The 19,325-nt window shown below is 38.8% G+C and overlaps 2 protein-coding genes across 2 annotated transcripts in view; one reads left to right on the forward strand and one right to left on the reverse strand.

Moving 5' to 3' along the window:
• Positions 1-412: 412 nt before the first annotated feature.
• On the forward strand, positions 413-7,385 carry LOC109374040 (tripartite motif-containing protein 64-like). Its single transcript, XM_019628303.1, has 6 exons — positions 413-823; positions 1,381-1,476; positions 2,576-2,806; positions 4,167-4,189; positions 5,101-5,198; positions 6,308-7,385. Exons 1-6 carry the CDS (start codon positions 413-415, stop codon positions 6,799-6,801), a joined length of 1,353 nt encoding a protein of 450 aa, XP_019483848.1. The 3' UTR covers positions 6,802-7,385.
• Positions 7,386-18,063: 10,678 nt separating this feature from the next.
• The window catches only part of FOLH1 (folate hydrolase 1), a 46,741-nt gene continuing 45,479 nt past the window's right edge, over positions 18,064-19,325 (reverse strand). The window contains exon 19 of the mRNA XM_019628304.1: positions 18,064-19,052. Within this exon, the coding sequence (XP_019483849.1) occupies positions 18,863-19,052 (190 nt within the window). The 3' untranslated portion in view covers positions 18,064-18,862. The remainder of the gene's footprint in view (positions 19,053-19,325) is intronic.

The raw sequence follows: 19,325 nt of genomic DNA on the forward strand, positions 1-19,325 counted from the left end.
AGAGAGAGAGAGAGAGAGAGAGAGAGAGAGAGAGAGAGAGGGAGAGAGAGAGACCAATTAGCTAATAAAAGTAAATGGAATTATCCTAGCTTTTGCCCTCTGCTTCAATGATTCTTCTTGTCCAAGTCAGTTAGGTATGCTTGAGATCATTGTTTGTTTTAAACAAAAAAGACACCAAGGACTCTGTTGTCTCACTTTTTTCATTTCTATCATAGGATAAACCCAATCTGTCCTGATTTATCACGTATAAGTTTGTATTGGGGGTAAGTTAACAAGTCGATTAGGTGCCTAGTTAATAGGTAGATAGAGCTCAAGTAGACAAGCCTTTGTCTGAAGTCTTTTCTTTCCTCCTCTGGGAAGAATTACTTTCTCCTCTCCCTCTCTCATTTTTTTTTTTTTAATTTTCAGAAACATGGATTCAGACACCTTGCAATTCTTCCAGAATGAACTCATCTGCTCCATCTGCATGAACTACTTCCTAGACCCCATCACCATAGACTGTGGGCACAGCTTTTGCCGCCCCTGCCTGTGCCTGTGCTGGGAGGAAGCCCAAACTCCAATGTGCTGCCCTGAGTGCAGGGGAGTATCAGAGAAGCCAGATTTCAAAACCAACATCGTACTCAAGAACCTGGCTTCGCTTGCCAGACGGGCCAGAGCTCCCCACGTCAACAGCTCTGAGGAGCAGATCTGTGTGGCACACAAAGAAGCGAAGAGGCTCTTCTGTAAAGTGGAAAACAGCCTGCTCTGTGAGCTCTGCTCTCAATCCCCAGAGCATGTGACTCACAGCCATAGCCCAATACAATGGGCTGCTGAGGAATGCAGGGTAGGTGACGCTTCCAAAGCAATGGGAAAGCTATAGGCTCCTAAATCAGACAGATAGATGAGGACAATGATTAGGAAGGTGATGAGAATGGAGATGGTAGAGGTGGTGATTTTTCCACATAAATGCCAAGATATAAGTGTATCCTCACAATGCTGTTGACCAATTTGAACACTATAATCGGAGCCATGATGAGCCTTTAATAAGGGAGGTTTCGTTAGAAATATTGTTCAAATATGTAGAATCTGCAATTGTGGGCCTGGTGTTTAGAATAAGGAACACTTGTTTCTGATGCAAGTTTGACTTCTTCATAGTCAGGTTATGTAAAAATCTGAGTGTAAACTTCTCAGGAAATGGATTATATGATCTGTAGGGTCCCCCCAAAGGCTCGATTGCATGTTTCTGTCCCAAATATTACAATTAAATTAATGTGATAAAAATCAGACCTTTCCATTCTAATTCAAAGTGACTTTTTTCAATGACCCCCCTCTTACGTAAAGAAGGGGATGAAGTTTATAATCTCATCTTCTGTGTCGCTAAAGCTTATGGTTATTTTGCAGGAGAATCTTGTAATGAAAATGGGCTCTTTATGGAATATGTCTCAAGGAATGCAAAAGAGCCTAATGCAGGAAACAAACAAAACCCAGTCATTAAAGGTAAGAACAAACATGTTCTGCTTATTTTTATGCAGAGTGATGAAATGCTGGCTTAGACTTTTGGCTAAATTCCAGTTATCAGTTAAAGGATAATTGTTTCTGTTCAGGAAAATGTAATGCTTTCAAGTGATGTATCGGTAATCACAAATATACTGGCCAATACAAGTTAGTGCAAAGAATGCTAATCCAGCTGACCCTTGAACGACAAGTCAGGTTAGGGTCCCACAGGTTTACAGTCAAATATCCACGCATAACTTTGACTCCCCTGAAACTTCCTTGTCCCTTGGTATCTGCGGAGCATTGGCTCCAAGACCCCCATGAACCCCAAATCCAGAGATGTTCAAGTCCCGTGTATAAAATAGCTGAGAACAATGGAGAACAATGCACATGTCAGCCCTCTGCATGCACAGATTCCCAGCCTTGGATCAAAAATCCTGTTCTTGATACACCATTGGTTGAATCCATGGATAGAAAACCCTCAGATACAGAGGGCTGACTGCATATTTACAGTATATTAAAAAAAAACTAAGTATTAGTGAATGCTAACAGTTCAACCCATGTTGTTCAAGGGTCAACTGTGTGTGGCATAATCCAGGCTTGATACATATTCTTAGTTCAACTTTCTGGGGTTGGATACACCTTTTCAGAAACTGAATATAAGACAATATTACACTAAGTTTGGCTGTGAAGGAGAGGACAGAAATAAAGAAGTACCTAGAAGAAAATCAGAGAATTGTTTTAAAAATCTGTGTAATATGGTATATACCTAAATATTTTTAAATATGCAGAAAAATCGGGCAAAGGAAAAAAGAAAAAGAAGATTAAGATAAGAGAGAAAATAATTGATGATGTAAGAAGCCTAAAGAAACATCATAGATAGAGTTTGGGACCCCTTAGGGGACTCAGTTTAACAGGAAAACACACCAAGAACATAGAGAAAAGGATGGACAGAAGGGCCAGTAAACATTCAAGACATTTTGAGGGTTGAGGTAGATGGTTGGTCAAGTAATTTCTTGACGAAGCTAAGGATATATTTGACATTTGAAGATTTCTGTTGAGAGTGAGGATACATAATCCCTTTCATTCCCTACCTCTGCAGGACTATGTGGCCTTAAGGAAGGTGATGATCAAAGCTGAATATCAGAAGATGCATCTGTTTCTCTATGAGGACGAGCACCTCCATCTGGACACAATGGAGAGAGAAGCCAAGGAGATCTTCCAACAACTCAAGGAAAGTGAATTCAGAATGATCCAACGGAAAGAAAGCCTGAAAGAAATGTACAGAGAGCTGATTGAGATGTGCCACAAGCCTGACGCGGAGCTGCTCCAGGTGAGAAGGGAGGGTCCATCCTCAGAGACAGGAATCTTTTGGGAGCAAGGTGTCCATGACATTGAAATGTTACCTGCACATACCATTATTCTCAGCTGAGTGATGATGCCCCCTTGACTCGTATCATTATGTTTGTTCAATCACTTATTTCCTCATATCCTGGTAATCTTTGGGAGATTTTTGCCCTAAGTAGCTAATACAGGACAAAATTATTTCAGTGTAATCAGGAGTGCCATCTACACAGACAGATTATCTAAAATCAGCACATCTCTGTGGCCAGGGGAACATTAATTTCTCAGGGGTCATTCTCTATTTATGTTCCCCTGATCCACTGTCCCTCTCTGTTATCTCCACAAAAGCAACTTGCTGAAGATACATGGGATTTTGCACATTGCCTAGGCAAGATTTGTGCAAGTTTAATTATTTTTATATGGTTCCCTGTTTTGCTTTACTTGTTATAAATGGTCAGGTCTCTCCATGGGAATAAGATGGAACAATGAGTGACATTGGAAACCTAGATTTCTTTTTTTTTTAAAGATTTTTATTGGGGAATTTGGGGGATGGGAACAGTGCTGGGGAATTGGGGAAAGGGGAACAGACAAGTTGCTGTCATTTTGTTCTTCAGTCTAGTTGTGGAGGATGTGGCTTCACTGGGCCAAGTTGGCACCATCATTGCTCTCTTCCCGGGTGCGACAGATCAGTTGCCGGCTTCTGGACGGCCGCTCACTGTGGCTACTGGCTGCTCACACTGGCTGCTGGCTACATACGGTAGCCCATGGCAACCCACTGCCACAGGGGCTGCAGCCTACGCTGTCACCGGTGACTCACGGCAGCCCAGCTCCAAGTTGAGCTGTTGTTCAGCATCTTAGCTGTGGAGGGCAGTGTCACTGGCCCTCATATGTGGGATCCGAACAGGGGCCCTCTGGCATCCCAAGCCAGCTCTTAACCATCACGCCACTCAGCCGGCCCTGAAAACCTAGATCTTATTGCATCACTTCACATCCCTGCCTGACATCCTTCCTTCCTCAATACACCCTGAAGGAAGACCCTCGTGTTTGAGTTTGAGTTCTGTTATTAAGATAGCCTGTGATGGTTCCTTAAAGGGAATAAGAAAAAATACATTATCAAAATAAATTTACTTTGAAAATCAATTTGGTTGTTTTTCAAAAGGTTAATCATAGAATTACCATATTACCTAGCAATCCCACTGCCTGATATACCAGGTGTGATCAAAACATACAGTGAATGTTTAAATAAAAAAAATTTATTACAAAAAAATAAATAAATAAATAAATAAATAAATTCTAGTGTGCAACATGACAGAATGCTCATGATTACTTTTTTTTTTTTTTTTTTGCAGGACTTGGGAAACGTATTGGAAAGGTGAGTTTACACTAATGATTTCTGATTTCTGAGAAAGTCATTGTCTATTGATGAGGTATGTTTTGAGCTATTAACATTGTGGTCTGTGGCTATTTTCCATTTTGTTTCAAAAAAGGCCCTGAGGCCTGCTCCTTGGTCTCAGAAGTTTCCTTCTTATGTGGCTGAATACAAATATACCTAAAAACCACTTAACATTCTGGGCTTTGTTCCAGACACTCAGCCCCATCCTCTGCAGCCTTATCACAATAAACAATCTGAAGCCTTCATTCTAAGTATCCCGGAAGAGGCACCTACACTACAGAGTGGAAGGTGAAAAAGACAGGAAAGAGGGAGGTTTCCTAAGAGTGACAAGGGTGTGTTTGTGCATTGTCCCCAGGAGTAGCACTGCCTCAGCCTGTTCCATCACAGCACAACCCCCTTATAGGCAGGACTTCAGGGGGAATGGCTTCCAGGGCCCACTTCAGAGCAGGGCTGTCAGGCTGCAGTTCGATTCCCTTGCTAAGAGCAAAGCTGTCTGGCTCTGTGGACTCTTCCCTTTTAGACACTCAATGTATCACGGCAACTACTTGCAGACTCAACTCCCAGTGGCTTTTTTGAATTTTCTGCTCTCTGTAAGACACTCAGGATTTTTGTATTCCCTGAGGTGGAGTAGATGGAAGGGATGACTCACAGCAGTTTTAGAAATAGAATACTGTCTGAGAAGAATGGGGAAGTTGGAATTTGGTATAACTCTAGCATAAAGGCAAGGTATCATTTCTTACATCCCCAACAGGGTAGAATAGAGTGTATGTGTATCCAATTAACCCAATATGGGAGAATTCTGATGAAATACCTTGGATTAAAAGCTGCGATTTTTGTAACAGTCGTGTGATTAACCTTTGGCCTGGAATGTCTGATGTCATTCTTTATAGGACTGAATTGGTGCAGATGCAAAAGCCTCAGCCGCTGAACCCAGAGCTCACTTCATGGTGCTTCCCTGGAATCCTAGACATGCTGAACAACTTCAGAGGTAAGTGTCCGCCCTTTGGCTTCAGGCCTCAATTTCTTTCCTGGTTTTTGGTAATGAGCCTTCTTCCATTTTAGTTTTAGTTTTGCTGACATGAAGGTGGTACATGACTTTCCAAAATTGTTATCTCTGTTCTCCCTATATAGTCACATCATAATAACCAAGACAGAACTTTGCAACTTATAGTGTACTGAAAATGCAGAGCAAGGTGCATACTTTTAATTACATCTGACATAGGCAGAACAGGAGAAGAGCATACAAGTTGATCATGTGGTTTTGAAGAGTGGGGAGATTTACTTCCCAGAGTAGCCACCGATAGTGTGTTTCAGTTTACTCCACTCTTAAAAGTATAAATATGGCATTGATGGCTTTTCATTTTTTCCATACTCCAACTGTATTTATCATGCACTGCACGAAGAATATTTACTATTTATAAAATCAGAAAGTTATAACTGAAAAAAATACCAAAATTGCAGGAACAGAACAATTTTAATACTCTTAGATTAATCTCAAAGCATCTGGAAGGAGAAGGCTCTGAGCATGGCTCAAGCATATTAGGCCCATTCTAGAGAGCAAGTCTAGACCCAGAGGGCTGAAATCAGGATCAAACTAATGTGGGTCCGAACAGGAAATATAAAGACAGGACATTCTTTTCAATAACTTCTAATCTATGCATAATGTGGATTTCTATCAAGTATCTGTGACAGGTACAGCTTATATCCCAATAAATACTCACATAATAGCAAAGTGCAGTCTATTTATTAAACAACATCAAGGACAATCAACACAAGAGGAGATTTCTCAAGTAAAGAAAAATGAGTTTTATGGTTGTCCTGAAAGAAACTACCTGGGGGTTGACATTAAATTATGGCTTAACACAGTTCAAGATACGTTCTTTTTTTTCCTTCTCTTTTCTTTTCTTTTTCTGTATAGGTTGAAGGATTTCTGTTTGCTGCACAGGTAGTGATAACTTTTGCTCTTCATAGATGTCAGTCAGAACTCTGTTTGCTGTCTTTATTTTGTATTTCCTTGGAGGAAAGGCAACTGAAAACACTCTGCTCTTCAGGACATGGAAATCCCATCAATGACCTGATTTTTGCCTCTTTCTGCAGTGCATGATATTCTGTATCAGGAAACGACCAGTCACTGTATTAACCTTCCTGAGGACGTGAGAAGTGTGATGTTTGGAGATAAGCACCAGAGCACATCCAGAGAGGCCCAGCAAGTGCAGAGTTTTGCAGCATGGGGAGCCCAGGCCTTCACCTCCGGTAGGCATTACTGGGAGGTGGACGTGCCGCACTCCTCGAACTGGATCCTGGGAGTCTGTAAAGATTCCTTGATAAGTGATACCGGTATCACTATTGATTTTGAAGAAGCTTCTCTCCTGTTTTCTTCGAAGATGAACAATCACTATCGTCTGTCCACTAACCCCCCACCCTTAATTCAGTATGTAAAAAAGCCTCTGGGTAAGGTTGGAATCTTTCTCGAGTATGACAGTGGAACCGTGAGCTTCTATGATGCTGGCAAAGGTTCCCTCATATGTAGTTTAGTTTCTTCCTCCTTCTCTTGCCCTCTGAAGCCTTTCCTTTGCTTTGGTTCCCCATGAGAAGTCATGTTTGACCATTTCTTAGATGAATTTCCATGTCAAAGGAAATTATTGTCCTGAACCATCATTTGAGGCAGCAGGACGATGCCTGACTATCTTTGAGCACATTGCAACTTAAGGAAATACAATTATTATATGCTTATAAAATGCATAACCACACTGAATGTAAATGTGTTAAATTTTCTTTTAATAAAAATTGTTTATAATTGGACACTTCCTAGAACATAATCAATGGCTTTTTCTTTTTAAAATAACAGTGGTAGTAAGATGAAATGTACATATAGTCACAATTTCCTCCTAAATACTAATATAAAATTGTCATAAAAGTTATAATTCACTTTAGTTCCAAAACCTGCTTTTCACTTCAGCATGCATTTGCTTAACAATTACCACACTCTGTCACCAATTCTTCAAATCCCCCATTCTATATTCAAGAACACTTTGCCTCATCTCACCCGGTACAATGAACGTGATCTTCCTTTTCAAAACACAATTGTAAATATGAGCTGCTGGAGTGTAATAGGTTCTGCCAAACTTTAGTAGGTTTTTAATAAATAATCTTGGATAATTAATTTAAATTTTAATGTAAAAAATTCTTTGAAAGTGTTACAAAATACATAATGTAGATTTTGTTAAATTAGCTTTGTTTTTTGACATAGGTATAAATTGAAGCTTTTTTGAAATTTACATTGAGTAAATAAGCAGACAAGTGATGCAGAAGATATTGACAATATTTTTTAAATGCAATTATGGTACACAAGCCAAGTATCCTTCAATGGATATTTGGATAAAGAGGTGGTACATTATATGATGGAATACTACTCAGTGACAAAAAGGTGAAATATTGCCATTTGAAACAAATTGGATTGATCTTGAGAGTATTATGCTAAGGTGAAATAAGTGAGATGGAAAAGGACAAGAACCATATGATTTCACTCATAAAAAAGATATAAAACAGAAAGCAACAAAGCAAACAAACCAAAATGAACTCATAGATATAGACAATGGAATAGTAGCTACCAGAGAAGTCTGGTGGGAGAACAAAGACGGTAAAGGGTGTCAAATATATGTTGAGAAAAGACTAGACTTTGGGTGGTGAGCATAAAATACAGCATAAAGGTGTCACTTGTAAAGGTACACCTGAAATTTATATGATGCATTAGCCAATATTTTCCCAATAAATTTAATAAATATACAATGATTGTAATACACAAATACACAGACTGCTAATACAGTCTCTAAATACCCTGCTTCCTCACACACAGATGACATTTTCTCAACCGGTGAAAAATCAGATGGGTTTTAAACTGAACAAGTGCCCCTGATATCCTAGTGCCATTTTAACTGCTGAGAACAAGCACAACAGTGAATACAAGAGACACTCACTTTATCTCTGGTAATTTATACTGTTGTAAAATTAAAGGACCACTGGTGAACAACAGCTAGACCTGGAGCTGGGCTGCTGTGAGTCACCAGCGATGGTGTACGCTGCAGTGGGCTGCCATAAGCTACCGTGCGTGGCCGGCAACCAGCGTGAGCGGCCAGCAGCCGGTGAGAGCTGCCAAGAGCCGCCGTGAGCTGGGAAGAGCACAATGATAATACCAACATGGGCCAGTGAAGCGACGTCCTCCACAACTAGACTGAAGAACAAAAACAGCAACTTGTCTGTTCCCCTTTCCCAATTCCCCAATAAAATCTTTAAAAAAAATTTTTTTAAATTAAAGGACCATATATTCTGGATTCTCTAAAACAAAAGCCTGTTATGGTCCTGAGGGTCAGTGGAGACTTTAATGTCAAATCTATTTTAAACGCTGAAGGTTAAATAGATGTGCAGAATGGATTAAATCAAGAGGAAGGAATAGAAGTTGGAGACTGACATGGCCATGATAGATGAACAGGTCTGCTTATGATATGCAAACTCTGTTTTCCTGCATTAGGACCATGAAGTAAGAATCACAGTCATATCTATTTTGGTGACTCCAGCAAGCTCACAAAACAGGTAAGCAACCACAGCATATATTCTAAATAATAAACTACAACATATGATTTTAATGTCCAGAAAATGGAAGCAACAAAATTTTGTATTTCACACTATTGTCATATTAAATAACAATGAAAAAAGTAAAAGAAGTATAAAAGACAATAAAATATCATTGGTTTGCTTCAACTGAGAAGGGCTTCCTCAGATAATAGTTTCCTGACTTAACCCTTCTCATGTGTGGCCAGTGTCAATGAAAGGCCTGACAGGGAAGTTGAATATGCCATGGGGGTATGCCCAAATAAGGGAACGCTTTTCAACATCCACAAAACTCAAACTTCCCCTGTCAGCATCAAGAAACACACCAACCCTGCCCAGAGGTTTCTCTATGAACTGACGAGTCATTGGGGCAGTGGTCCACAGAGTGTAACCATTATCCTCCTTCACACATAAAAGAAGGAGTGTGTCCTGAGACCCAATCAGTGTGCCATTCTTCCTTAGACAGGACTCCTTACAGACCCCTACAGCCCAGTTTTAAGAGTTGTCAACATGCAGCTCCCAATAATTTTTGCCAGAGGTGAAGACCTGGGCTTCCCATGAGGCGTAATAGGTAGATGGTCCAGGATCCAAAGACACACATAGACTGTCACCCATAAACCTCAGACTTCTCATATCGTCAAACAGCCTGATATTGTGATTGGTTACTTCATTAGTGAAAGAAATTTCCACTGTGGAAAGAAGAGAATATTCGGGTCAAAATCAATGTTAAAAATTAAGTTGTCTATGAGATAATGGGTCTTTTTAGCATCTCTCTAGGAAAAAAAATCCAAAGATACAATGGCAGGTCTGGCTGGAAAATATTGGATTCAAATGATGCCAGCATGTCTCCTGAAGAAACAAATACATAATTACAATAGAAACAACTTTCTAGAAATTCAGAGATTAAAAAGGAGGGGTAGGTCATGTCTACATGTGGCTGGTTATTTTCTTGACACCTGAAAAGCTAGACACCTGTACAGTGCCTCCAAATCCATAGCAATATAATTTACCTCCACCACCCCTTCTCAGGGGGAAAAATTACATCTTAGAACAAATAAAAAGGATATTTTACCAGGATGTGACAATATTCCAGTTAAGTAAACAAATTGACCCTGAAGAAGAAAACCTAAAGATGCCTTCTTACAAGTGGTTTCCTACTAAGCGTTGTCGGCCTTTGATAGCGGGCTCCACCTGAGGACTAGATTTCCCCTTTCTGCTAAACTCACCCTTCAGGTTTAGGTTTACCATGGAACTGTGTATATGGCCTCAGCCACCACAAACTTACTTCAGTGTTGTTCATAAATTCTTGGCTTCTGCACTAATGTTTTTATATGCTTTTTTCTGAGTATATCATAACATAATATGTTATGCCTTTATCTCTCACTGGATTTGATTAGTCAATATCTTGTTTAGAATTGTTGCATCTATGTTTATGTGAGAATCTGTATTGTAATTTTCTTTCTTTTTTTTTTTTTGTAATTCCCTTGCTAGGTTTGAATATCAAAGTTATGAATTGGGAAGTCTTATCTCTTTCTGTTCTCTGAAAAAGTTTGTCTAAATTTGTATTATTTCTTTCCCAAACTTTTAGAAGATTTCACTGAAAGAGGTCATGAATTTACTTTGTTTTTTTAAAATATATGGTTTAATTTCTTTATAAATTGTATCTCTCAGATTCTTTATTTCTCCTTCTGCCAGCTTTGACAAGATATGTTTTTCAAGGAATTTTTTCATATCATCTAAATTTTCAAATGTATAGGCATAAAACTGTTTATAAAGTCCTCTTATTGTCTTATTAATGTCCAAGGAATGGACATATTTGCCTCTTTATTCTTGATATTATATTCTTGATTTGAACACCACCCCCATTTTTTTGGTTGAGTTTTACTAAGGGTTTATAAATTTAACCGATTTATTCAAAGAGCCATTTTTTGATGTGGTTGACTTTATCTATTGTACTTTTTCAATATCTGCATTTTCTGCAATTATTACTACTTTATTCCTAGTTTATTTGGCATGGGTTTGCTTTTCTTTCTTTTTTTTTTTTAAAGATTTTATTGGGAAATTGGGGGAAGGGAACAGTGTTGGGGAATTGGGGAAGGGGACCAGCCAAGTTGTTGTTCTTCAATGTTCGTTGTGGGGGGCGCCAGTCGCCATCTGGCTTCCCGTCGGCAGCTTGTGGCCTCTAAGCTCAAGGTGCTACATTCAATCTTAGTTGCAGGTGGGCATAGCCACCATCCCATGCGGGAGTTGAACCAGCAGCCTCATTGTTAAGAGCGCACGCTCTATCCACTGAGCCATCCGGGCGGCAGCTCAGCTCAAGGTGCCAAGTTTAGTCGTAGTTGCAGGTGGGTGTAGCCCACCATCAAACAGGCATTCTTGTTGTTACACCAGCTGAGCCATCCTGCTACCTGTTGGCAGCTCAACAACAGGTCAACTCAGGCGCAATGTCACTGGCCCATGTGGGAATCAAACCGGCAGTCCTGTTCCTCAGAGCTCACACTTTTAAGCCAACTCTTCAACTGAGCCACTCGGCCGGCCCTGATTTTTTTTATCTATCTCTTTGAGATGTGCTTTTCTTCTTTTACAATATATTCATTTAATGCTACAAAATTTCCAATAAGCAGTGCTTGAATTGCATCCCAGATGGTTTGTTTGGATGCATCCTTAATATTAGTCAATTGAAATATTTCCATTATTTTATTTTAAATCTGTGCAACTGCATGAGAACTATGAAGGAGAATAGATGATGAGTGGCAAAAAGGATAGGCTGTGCCAGACAGGGACTTGTATGTGCTCAGCTTTTTTCTTCACCTTCTGCTACCTACTTTGCTTTATCACAGGTAGCCTGACACTGCAGGCTGAGATCCCCAAGCTTTTGCACAAACTGGCTTCTAGCAGGTACTAGAAGGGCATTAGAGGGTGAGAGGAAGGGGGAAGTCACTATATTTCTCCTGTTCTCTACCTGGGGTACCATCTCCTTCATGGTTCCAGCCTTCCTCCATGACTTTGACTTTGAGGGCTGGTAATATCACAGCTTCCCTAACTCCATGGTCTAGGGTGGCAGTGGCTCCCTGCTGATGTTAATCTCTGGTTGTTTCACTGTCTCTTGTTTGGCTTCTCAGCTCTTCCTTCACTGGTATAACCAATTCATTTCATTATATCCTCTGTGTTTTAAATCCTAAAGTGATTTCAATTTTCTTGTTTAGATTCTTACAGATCTAGCTCTCTTTTATATTTTTAAAGCTTCAAGACCACAAATTATAATGAGAATCAGTACCAGATAACAAAATGTACTTTACAAAGTGAAATAAATACAGTAATCTGTTCTAAAGTGGACTGAGGGTGCCCTATTTGTGTTTCTGAGAGGAAGACACAATCTTTTTCTTGTTGTTTTGTTTTGTTTTTGTCACAGGTTTTATTCACACATAACTATGTTGTCAACAAGTTTGAAATAGAGTGTTTTTTTAAGCTACATCTACAAATTAAAGGTTCTAAAGATATATAAAGCACTGTATTTCACTACCTATGTTTCCAGCTGATTCAACATAATTATCCAATTTCTAGAAAAACACTTGTTTTCACTTTAGCACGGTTTCAGGTGCCTTGAGTGAACCAAAACAAGAGAAGTGAACTCTCTTCCCCAGGAAGCTTATTGTATAATTAGGAAGAAAATCAAACACAAAACAATTTGGGAGACATGTCTAATTAGTTACAAGACTTAATACAATATAACTTAATGCTTAGGCCGGCCGAGTGGCACGATGGTTAAGACAGTGGGGCTCAACCTTCCTAATGCCGTGACACCTTAATACAGTTCCTGTATTAAGACCCCCAACCATAAATTATTTTTGTTGCTACTCTATAACTGTAATTTTGCTACTATTATGAATCGTAATGTAGATATCTGATATGCAGGATGTATTTTCATTGTTACAAATTGAACATAATTAAAGCATAGTGATTAATCACAAAAACAATATGTAATTATATATTGTGAAATATTTATAATTCATGAAGTGTCGTTTTATCTCCAATACTGCTGCTTTCAACACAGCAGCTGCTTTCTACACAGTAGCTGCTCTCTACACATGTGTGACTGGTCCACATAAGTACATTATGGCACCAACCCTGTCACATACACCTGTATTTGTACGGGGTGTATGTGATGGCGTTGGTGCGATGATGTCATCACGCTATGTACTTATGTGGGCGTATCTGCATGTGGGCGGACCCGCCTGGAGACGGATAGTGGAATGGTGTCTCGGTTCGTAAGAGCATCGAAAATATGTTTTCCTATGGTCTTAGGCGACACCTTTGAAAGGGTCGTTGGACCCCCAAAGGGGTCATGACCCACATGTTGAGAACTGCTGGTTAAGAACTGGCTTGGGAAGCCAGAGGGCCTCGGTTCCTATCCCACATATGAGGGCCAGTGACACTGCCCTCCACAGCTAAGATGCTGAACAACAGCTCAACCTGGAGCTGGGCTGCTGTGAGTCGGGCATTGGCTGCAGCCCCTGGGGCTGTGGGTTGCCATGGGCTACCGTATATAGCCAGCAGCCAGCGTGATTGGCCAGCAGCCGCTGTGAGCAGCCGTCCAGAAGCCGGTGACTGATCTGCCTTGCCTGGGAAGAGCACAATGATGGTGCCAACTTGGGCTAGTGAAGCAACGTCCTCCACAACTAGACTGAAGAACAAAATGACAGCAACTTGTCTGTCCCCATTCCCCAATTCCCCAGCGCTGTTCCCATCCCCTCAATTCCCCAATAAAAATCTTAAAAAATATATATATGTATATATATATAACTTAATGCTTAATTTAAAATTTTTAAATAATAAAATTCTTTACAGAAATATAATCTGAACCCCATATGTAGTTTTTAACTTTGTAGTGACCACTTCATAAAAAGTAATTAAGAACAGTTGAAATAAATTTTAATAATATATTTAACTCAATATATCAAAAACATTGTTTTTACATATAATTCATATTAAAAATATAAATGAGATATTTTACATCCTTTTTTATACTAAATTTTTAACGTTGTGCACACACTTACTTACAACACTGCTCAATTCTGACTAGTCAGATTTCAAGTGCTCAGTATCTGCATGTGACTACCTGATTAGACAATGCAGAATTAGACAACCACCCACCTACATGGGAGACACCTGGTTTTCAGCTCCTTAGCTGACAGAACAATTTCAAATATTCTTAGAAAGAGAGCGTGGGTAGGAATCCACATTCTCTAAATTGCATACCAACAGATGACCATTATAAATGGTCTTATGATGACAGTTTTAGAGAAAAAATTGTCAAAGTTGGTTGCTTTATAGAACAGGATTCACTGGTGGCTGTAACTTGGCATAATAATGACCAGCAATGAGGGTCTTTCTTTTCTGGATAATGGGGAGAACAATTTTATTTTTTAGGCCTCTGTTAGAATTTCCAAAGACTTAAAATATTATACTACACTCTAATGAAAGATCATGTTATTGTAACTATAAATACAAGTTCAAGTCATTTTGATTTGATTTACACAATCACTAATCTAGTTTAAGAAACAAATACCTGCTGATGGTAGATAATTAGATCAGTTTGCCTGATGCCATCATTTAATCTTACATTTTTACCCCCACGTAAGGGGACTTCATACATGACTTTCAATAATCTTTCATTCTAAACCTAAAATATCTTAACCACAATAGGATTTTGCATGAATCTTTTCTTAAAATAGGGTCTTTATTTACAAATTGGTAGTTACAAAACAGTAATTGGGATGTAGAGTATAGTATGAGGAATATAGTCAGTGGTATTGTAATAATGAATATGGTGTCAGATGGGTACTGGATTTATCGAGGTGATCACTTTGTAAGTTATATAAATGTCTAATCACTATGTTGTACACCTCAAACTAATATAATATTGTATGTCAACTATAATTGAAAAAAAACCTATTTTAAAATAGAGCAGTTTTAGGTTCACAGCAAAACTGAGGGGAAGGTACAGGCATTTTCTGTACACCTCACACATGCATAGCCTCCTGCATTATCAATACCCTTCATCAGAATGGTACATGTGTTACAATTGATGAACCTACAATGACATCATTATCACCCAGAGTCCCATAGGTAAACCCATCTTGTACCTTAGGGCTCCCTCTTGGTAGTGGACATTCAGAGGTTTGAACAATTTATAATGAAACGTATTCAGCATAATAGTATACAGAGTAGTTTCACTGCTCTAAAAATCTTCTCTGCTTCACCTGAATCCTTTGTGCTGATCAGAAACCCTTTTTCTTTTTTAGTGGAGAACACTTTTCTTGTAAGACAATTAAAAATAAATATTTTCTGATATAAATTAAAAAATGAGTTGTCAGAAAATTGACCTTTAGGTTGTAGTGGTTTATAGACACTTGGTATATATGTTTTATTATAAGAACTGCTTTTTCTGTTTTTGAACTTTTAAAAGTCAAAAATATTTGGGCCGGCCAAGTGGCGCATTAGGAGTTGGCTTGGGATGCCAGCTCTGAGCAGCAGGGCCCTGGTCCGGATCCCACATGAGGGCCAGTGACACTGCCCTCTACAGCTAAGATGGTGAACAACAGCTTGACCTGGAGCTGGGCTGCTGTGAGTCGCCGGCGATGGCGTAGACTGCAGCGGGGTTACAGTGGGTTGCCATGAGCTACCGTGAGCTACTGTGAACCGATGTGGGCAGCCGGCCAATGGCTGGCGATCAACTGCCTCACCTGGGAAGAGCACAATGATCACAATACCAACATGGGCCAGTGAAGGACATCCTCCACAACTAGACTGAAGAACAAAAAAAAGGACAGCAACTTGTCTGTTCCCCTTCCCCGATTTCCCAACGTTGTTCCCCTCCCCCAATTCCCCAATAAAATCTCTAAAAAAAAGAAAAGTTAAAAATATTTTACAAAACAGAATTTGAATGACTTTGAAGATAAATTTACTACTCAACAGCAGCACCATCTTTGGAGAATGTTTATAATACTGTAAAAACATTGTGGCTCATTGAATCAGTGTTCAGAAGCACAAAAATAGTTGTAGTGACTTAGAAAATTTTCCAAATCACAGAGCATAATAAATTTATAGATCAAAAGTTTGGAGTTGGTTAATGAACTCTGAAGGACAGTCTAAACCTATAACTATGAAAAACAAGAAAGAATCAACACATTTTTGATGAAATGGGTCAGACTGAGATGTGTCTACTTGGCATAGGGGCCCTTTAAACTCTGGGTCAATACATTATAGAGATTGTTTTCTGTAGCCTGCTCCGCATGTCCTCCTAATATATTTTTGTTCAATAATCCTCTTGACTCTGCATCTAAGCTTGTCATAATGCCTCTCCCTTTCCTTTTTTTTTGCCTCTCCCAAATAATAGATTTATTTCCATCTTAAGGTGTGGCTGTACTTCAACAAGTGTAGTGGTCTTAACAGTATGCATTTTCATACTATACTTCTTTGTGGCTTTGTTTTATGTCTTTATTCCTTTTATTTTTGTCTCCAAACTTGAACACACACACACACACACGCACCCTCTAGGGGAGGGAGGCGGAGATTATTAATATTGAACTTATTGATTTAAAAAAGCCTTTATGTTAGATATGGTAACACTTGGTTATATTCATTGCAAATATTTTTCCCAGCATGATGTTTTCTTCTGTTTACAAATCATTAACTTTGTGATCTTTCCAATTTTTAGGTTTAGCAGGTCCTAATTCATCCAGCCTTATTAAACCACACTCTCGTTTTCCTCTGATTTTATGGTGGAATCCTTCACATTTAACTGTTTATTCCATCTGAAATTTATTTTGGCATTTGAATGTTTTAGATTGAATATAATTTGAATTAAATTCAAATTATCTGATTAAAGTATATTTTATATTTATTTGATTAAAATATAAATATGGGTATTTTGGACTGAATATAAATTTAATTTAAATTATTTGAAGATTTTACTATTTGGCATTTGAATTTGATTTCTTTACAAATACCCCTAAATTATTTATTGAAAACCCAGACGGATCTGATTTACTCAAGTAATTGTAGTAAACAGTGTATAGATTGAAATAGTGATTAGCCCTAATAACTAGATTAAATTCCATCTCTATTGGCCTTTATAACCTTTCCAGTTTTTCAAATCAGTGTGTTTCTTAAACTTTGCTATGAGGCATACAGTACTGTGTCTGGTAGAAAAATAACTTTACTATATACTTATTTTTCTTTATACATGATTCTTGATACTTAACTATTATAAATATATATTTATGACATTCCATTTATAGGTGGATAACATCAGAAAAGAGAATACCTTGAATATTTATTTGTATTTGGGGGCACGTTCATAGGAGCAAAATTTAAACATCCACTAGCAGAAAAATGAACAAGTACCTTCTGTTATGTGCCAGTTATCTGATTACTTCCAAATTTACTCATCATTGACTGCTCTTCATAAATGGATCTGGACACTTGAAATGTTTTCCTTGCAAACAGGCGTGATGTTAAACTTCGTAAAAGGCTCTGGAAAGACATTGCAAGGTGTTTTCCTTCCTTGTTTTCATGTGCTCACTTGGCAGGTTTCTGCATGCAAGTGATTGCTCCAGCCGCTAGCCCCTGAAGCATCCATGGCTTCACGAGTGCCCCTGTCCAGTAGTACAGGCTGCTGCTATAGCACCTGGTTCTTGCTGTTCAAGGTGGCCAGCAGAACCAGGAGACAGAAGTCTTTTCCAAGGTGCCCATGGCTGGTTTTGTAGTTGAGTGCCTCTGGCAAGACACTTCTCTATAAACACAGCTTCCCACAGTGGTCCAGGTTTCTGGGGAGTTCTGAAGTGTAGATTTGCAGGAACTTCTGCTAGTGCAGCACCGTAGGGAATTCTCTGTCATTCAGTGAGGCCCACAGGAGGGGGTGGGGGGACTCTTTGTTGGCTGCTCTTTGAAATGGTCAGCCCTAGGGATAGTGACCACCCCTTTATCTGCTATTCTTTTCAGTTCTCTTTACCTTTTACTAAATAGTACCTCATTGCTCCCATAATCAGTCATTTTTATTAACTTTCCCTATTTATGTTTCTGTGTGGTTTCTCTCTTGACTGGACCCTGACTCATAATTATATTCATGCAAGTGAATGCTTTATTTATATCAGTGAAATCCAGTGAACTCCAGCCACAGTGATGCATGAATCAACCTTCAAAGGTGAGTGAAAAAAACTAAGTCCTATAATAGAAAAATATACATGGTATGATTTATTTATAAAAAAGTTCAAAAAGTACACAAAGCCAAAACATGTCAGGGATCTAGCCATCTGTGGTAAAATCATAAATAATAGGAAAGATTAACATAAAATTCAAGAAAGTATGTCTGGCAGAAGAGGAAGGCACTCCGGTCAACTGTACCGTCTGGTTATTGGTGTATTGGTGCGCGCGTGTGTGTGTGTGTCTGTCTATGTGTGTATGTACATTATAAATGTTCATTTCTTAATTATTTTTCACTGCACATACATATTATATATACCCTTTGGTATAAATGGAATCTTTGCTAATGAAAAAAAAGTAATCATCCCTATGGCGTAGAGGGGCTATATTTACTAGCAGTGTGATTAGACCAGAGTTGTCCAACTAGTGCTCTAAGCTAGTATCCTCTCAGCCTTGGGGGCCAGGAAGGGCTTGAGGCCTCTGGCTTGGAGCAGCCCCATGAATTTTCCCAGTACTCTATCATACACTGATGTTTTCTTTGTGTGCAATGACAGGAGTAGGTTTAGAAATGTTGAATTAGACTCGATTCCCTGATAATGCCACATAAGAGTTTTAACATATTAGGCTGTCTTTAATTTTAACACGTAGTTCAACTTCAGGATAATCTTCTGTAGTTACAGAATAGAAATCTATCTATTTCTATTTTTTGGTACATAGGGAGAAGAAAAAATACTAAGATACACACAACTTTAATTTTTAGCTTATCAATACACCCATGATGATTCTTTCTGAGTGACAGACCACACCAACTCAATATGCGTCCTCTAGAGAAATGCCTTAGGCTACTTCTCTCAGAGTCCCTGCTGCAGCCTGCACCATGAAGGCTGCAATAGAAATCTGTCTCTTCACTTCTCTCCAGGCCTTGGAAGGATCTTCTTTGCTTTCAATATCAAATAGAGCATCATAAATTCCTGGGAATGACTCCCCCGCGTACTTGTTGTGGCTGCTTGGGGCATAGATGACATGCCTGTTGATAAAAATCGTTTGCTGTTTATTAGTCGCCCAATGATATAGACAAGAGAAAAAAGGAGCACATCACAATTCCTAGATTGCATAATTTTACTTTTAGGATGTGAATAAGCCCCTTGTCAACTAAACTTCTGAGTTCAATCATCTACAAAAACTGATTTATGAATTGTGTATAAATTAATTATATTTTGACTTTAAACAGATGACAGTGTTCAAAGCAACAAAAGTAACAATAACGATACCAATAACTTGTCACCTACTATGCATCATG

Source organism: Hipposideros armiger, unplaced genomic scaffold, assembly GCF_001890085.2.
Source record: "Hipposideros armiger isolate ML-2016 unplaced genomic scaffold, ASM189008v1 scaffold_780, whole genome shotgun sequence".
NCBI classification, from domain to species: domain Eukaryota; kingdom Metazoa; phylum Chordata; class Mammalia; order Chiroptera; family Hipposideridae; genus Hipposideros; species Hipposideros armiger.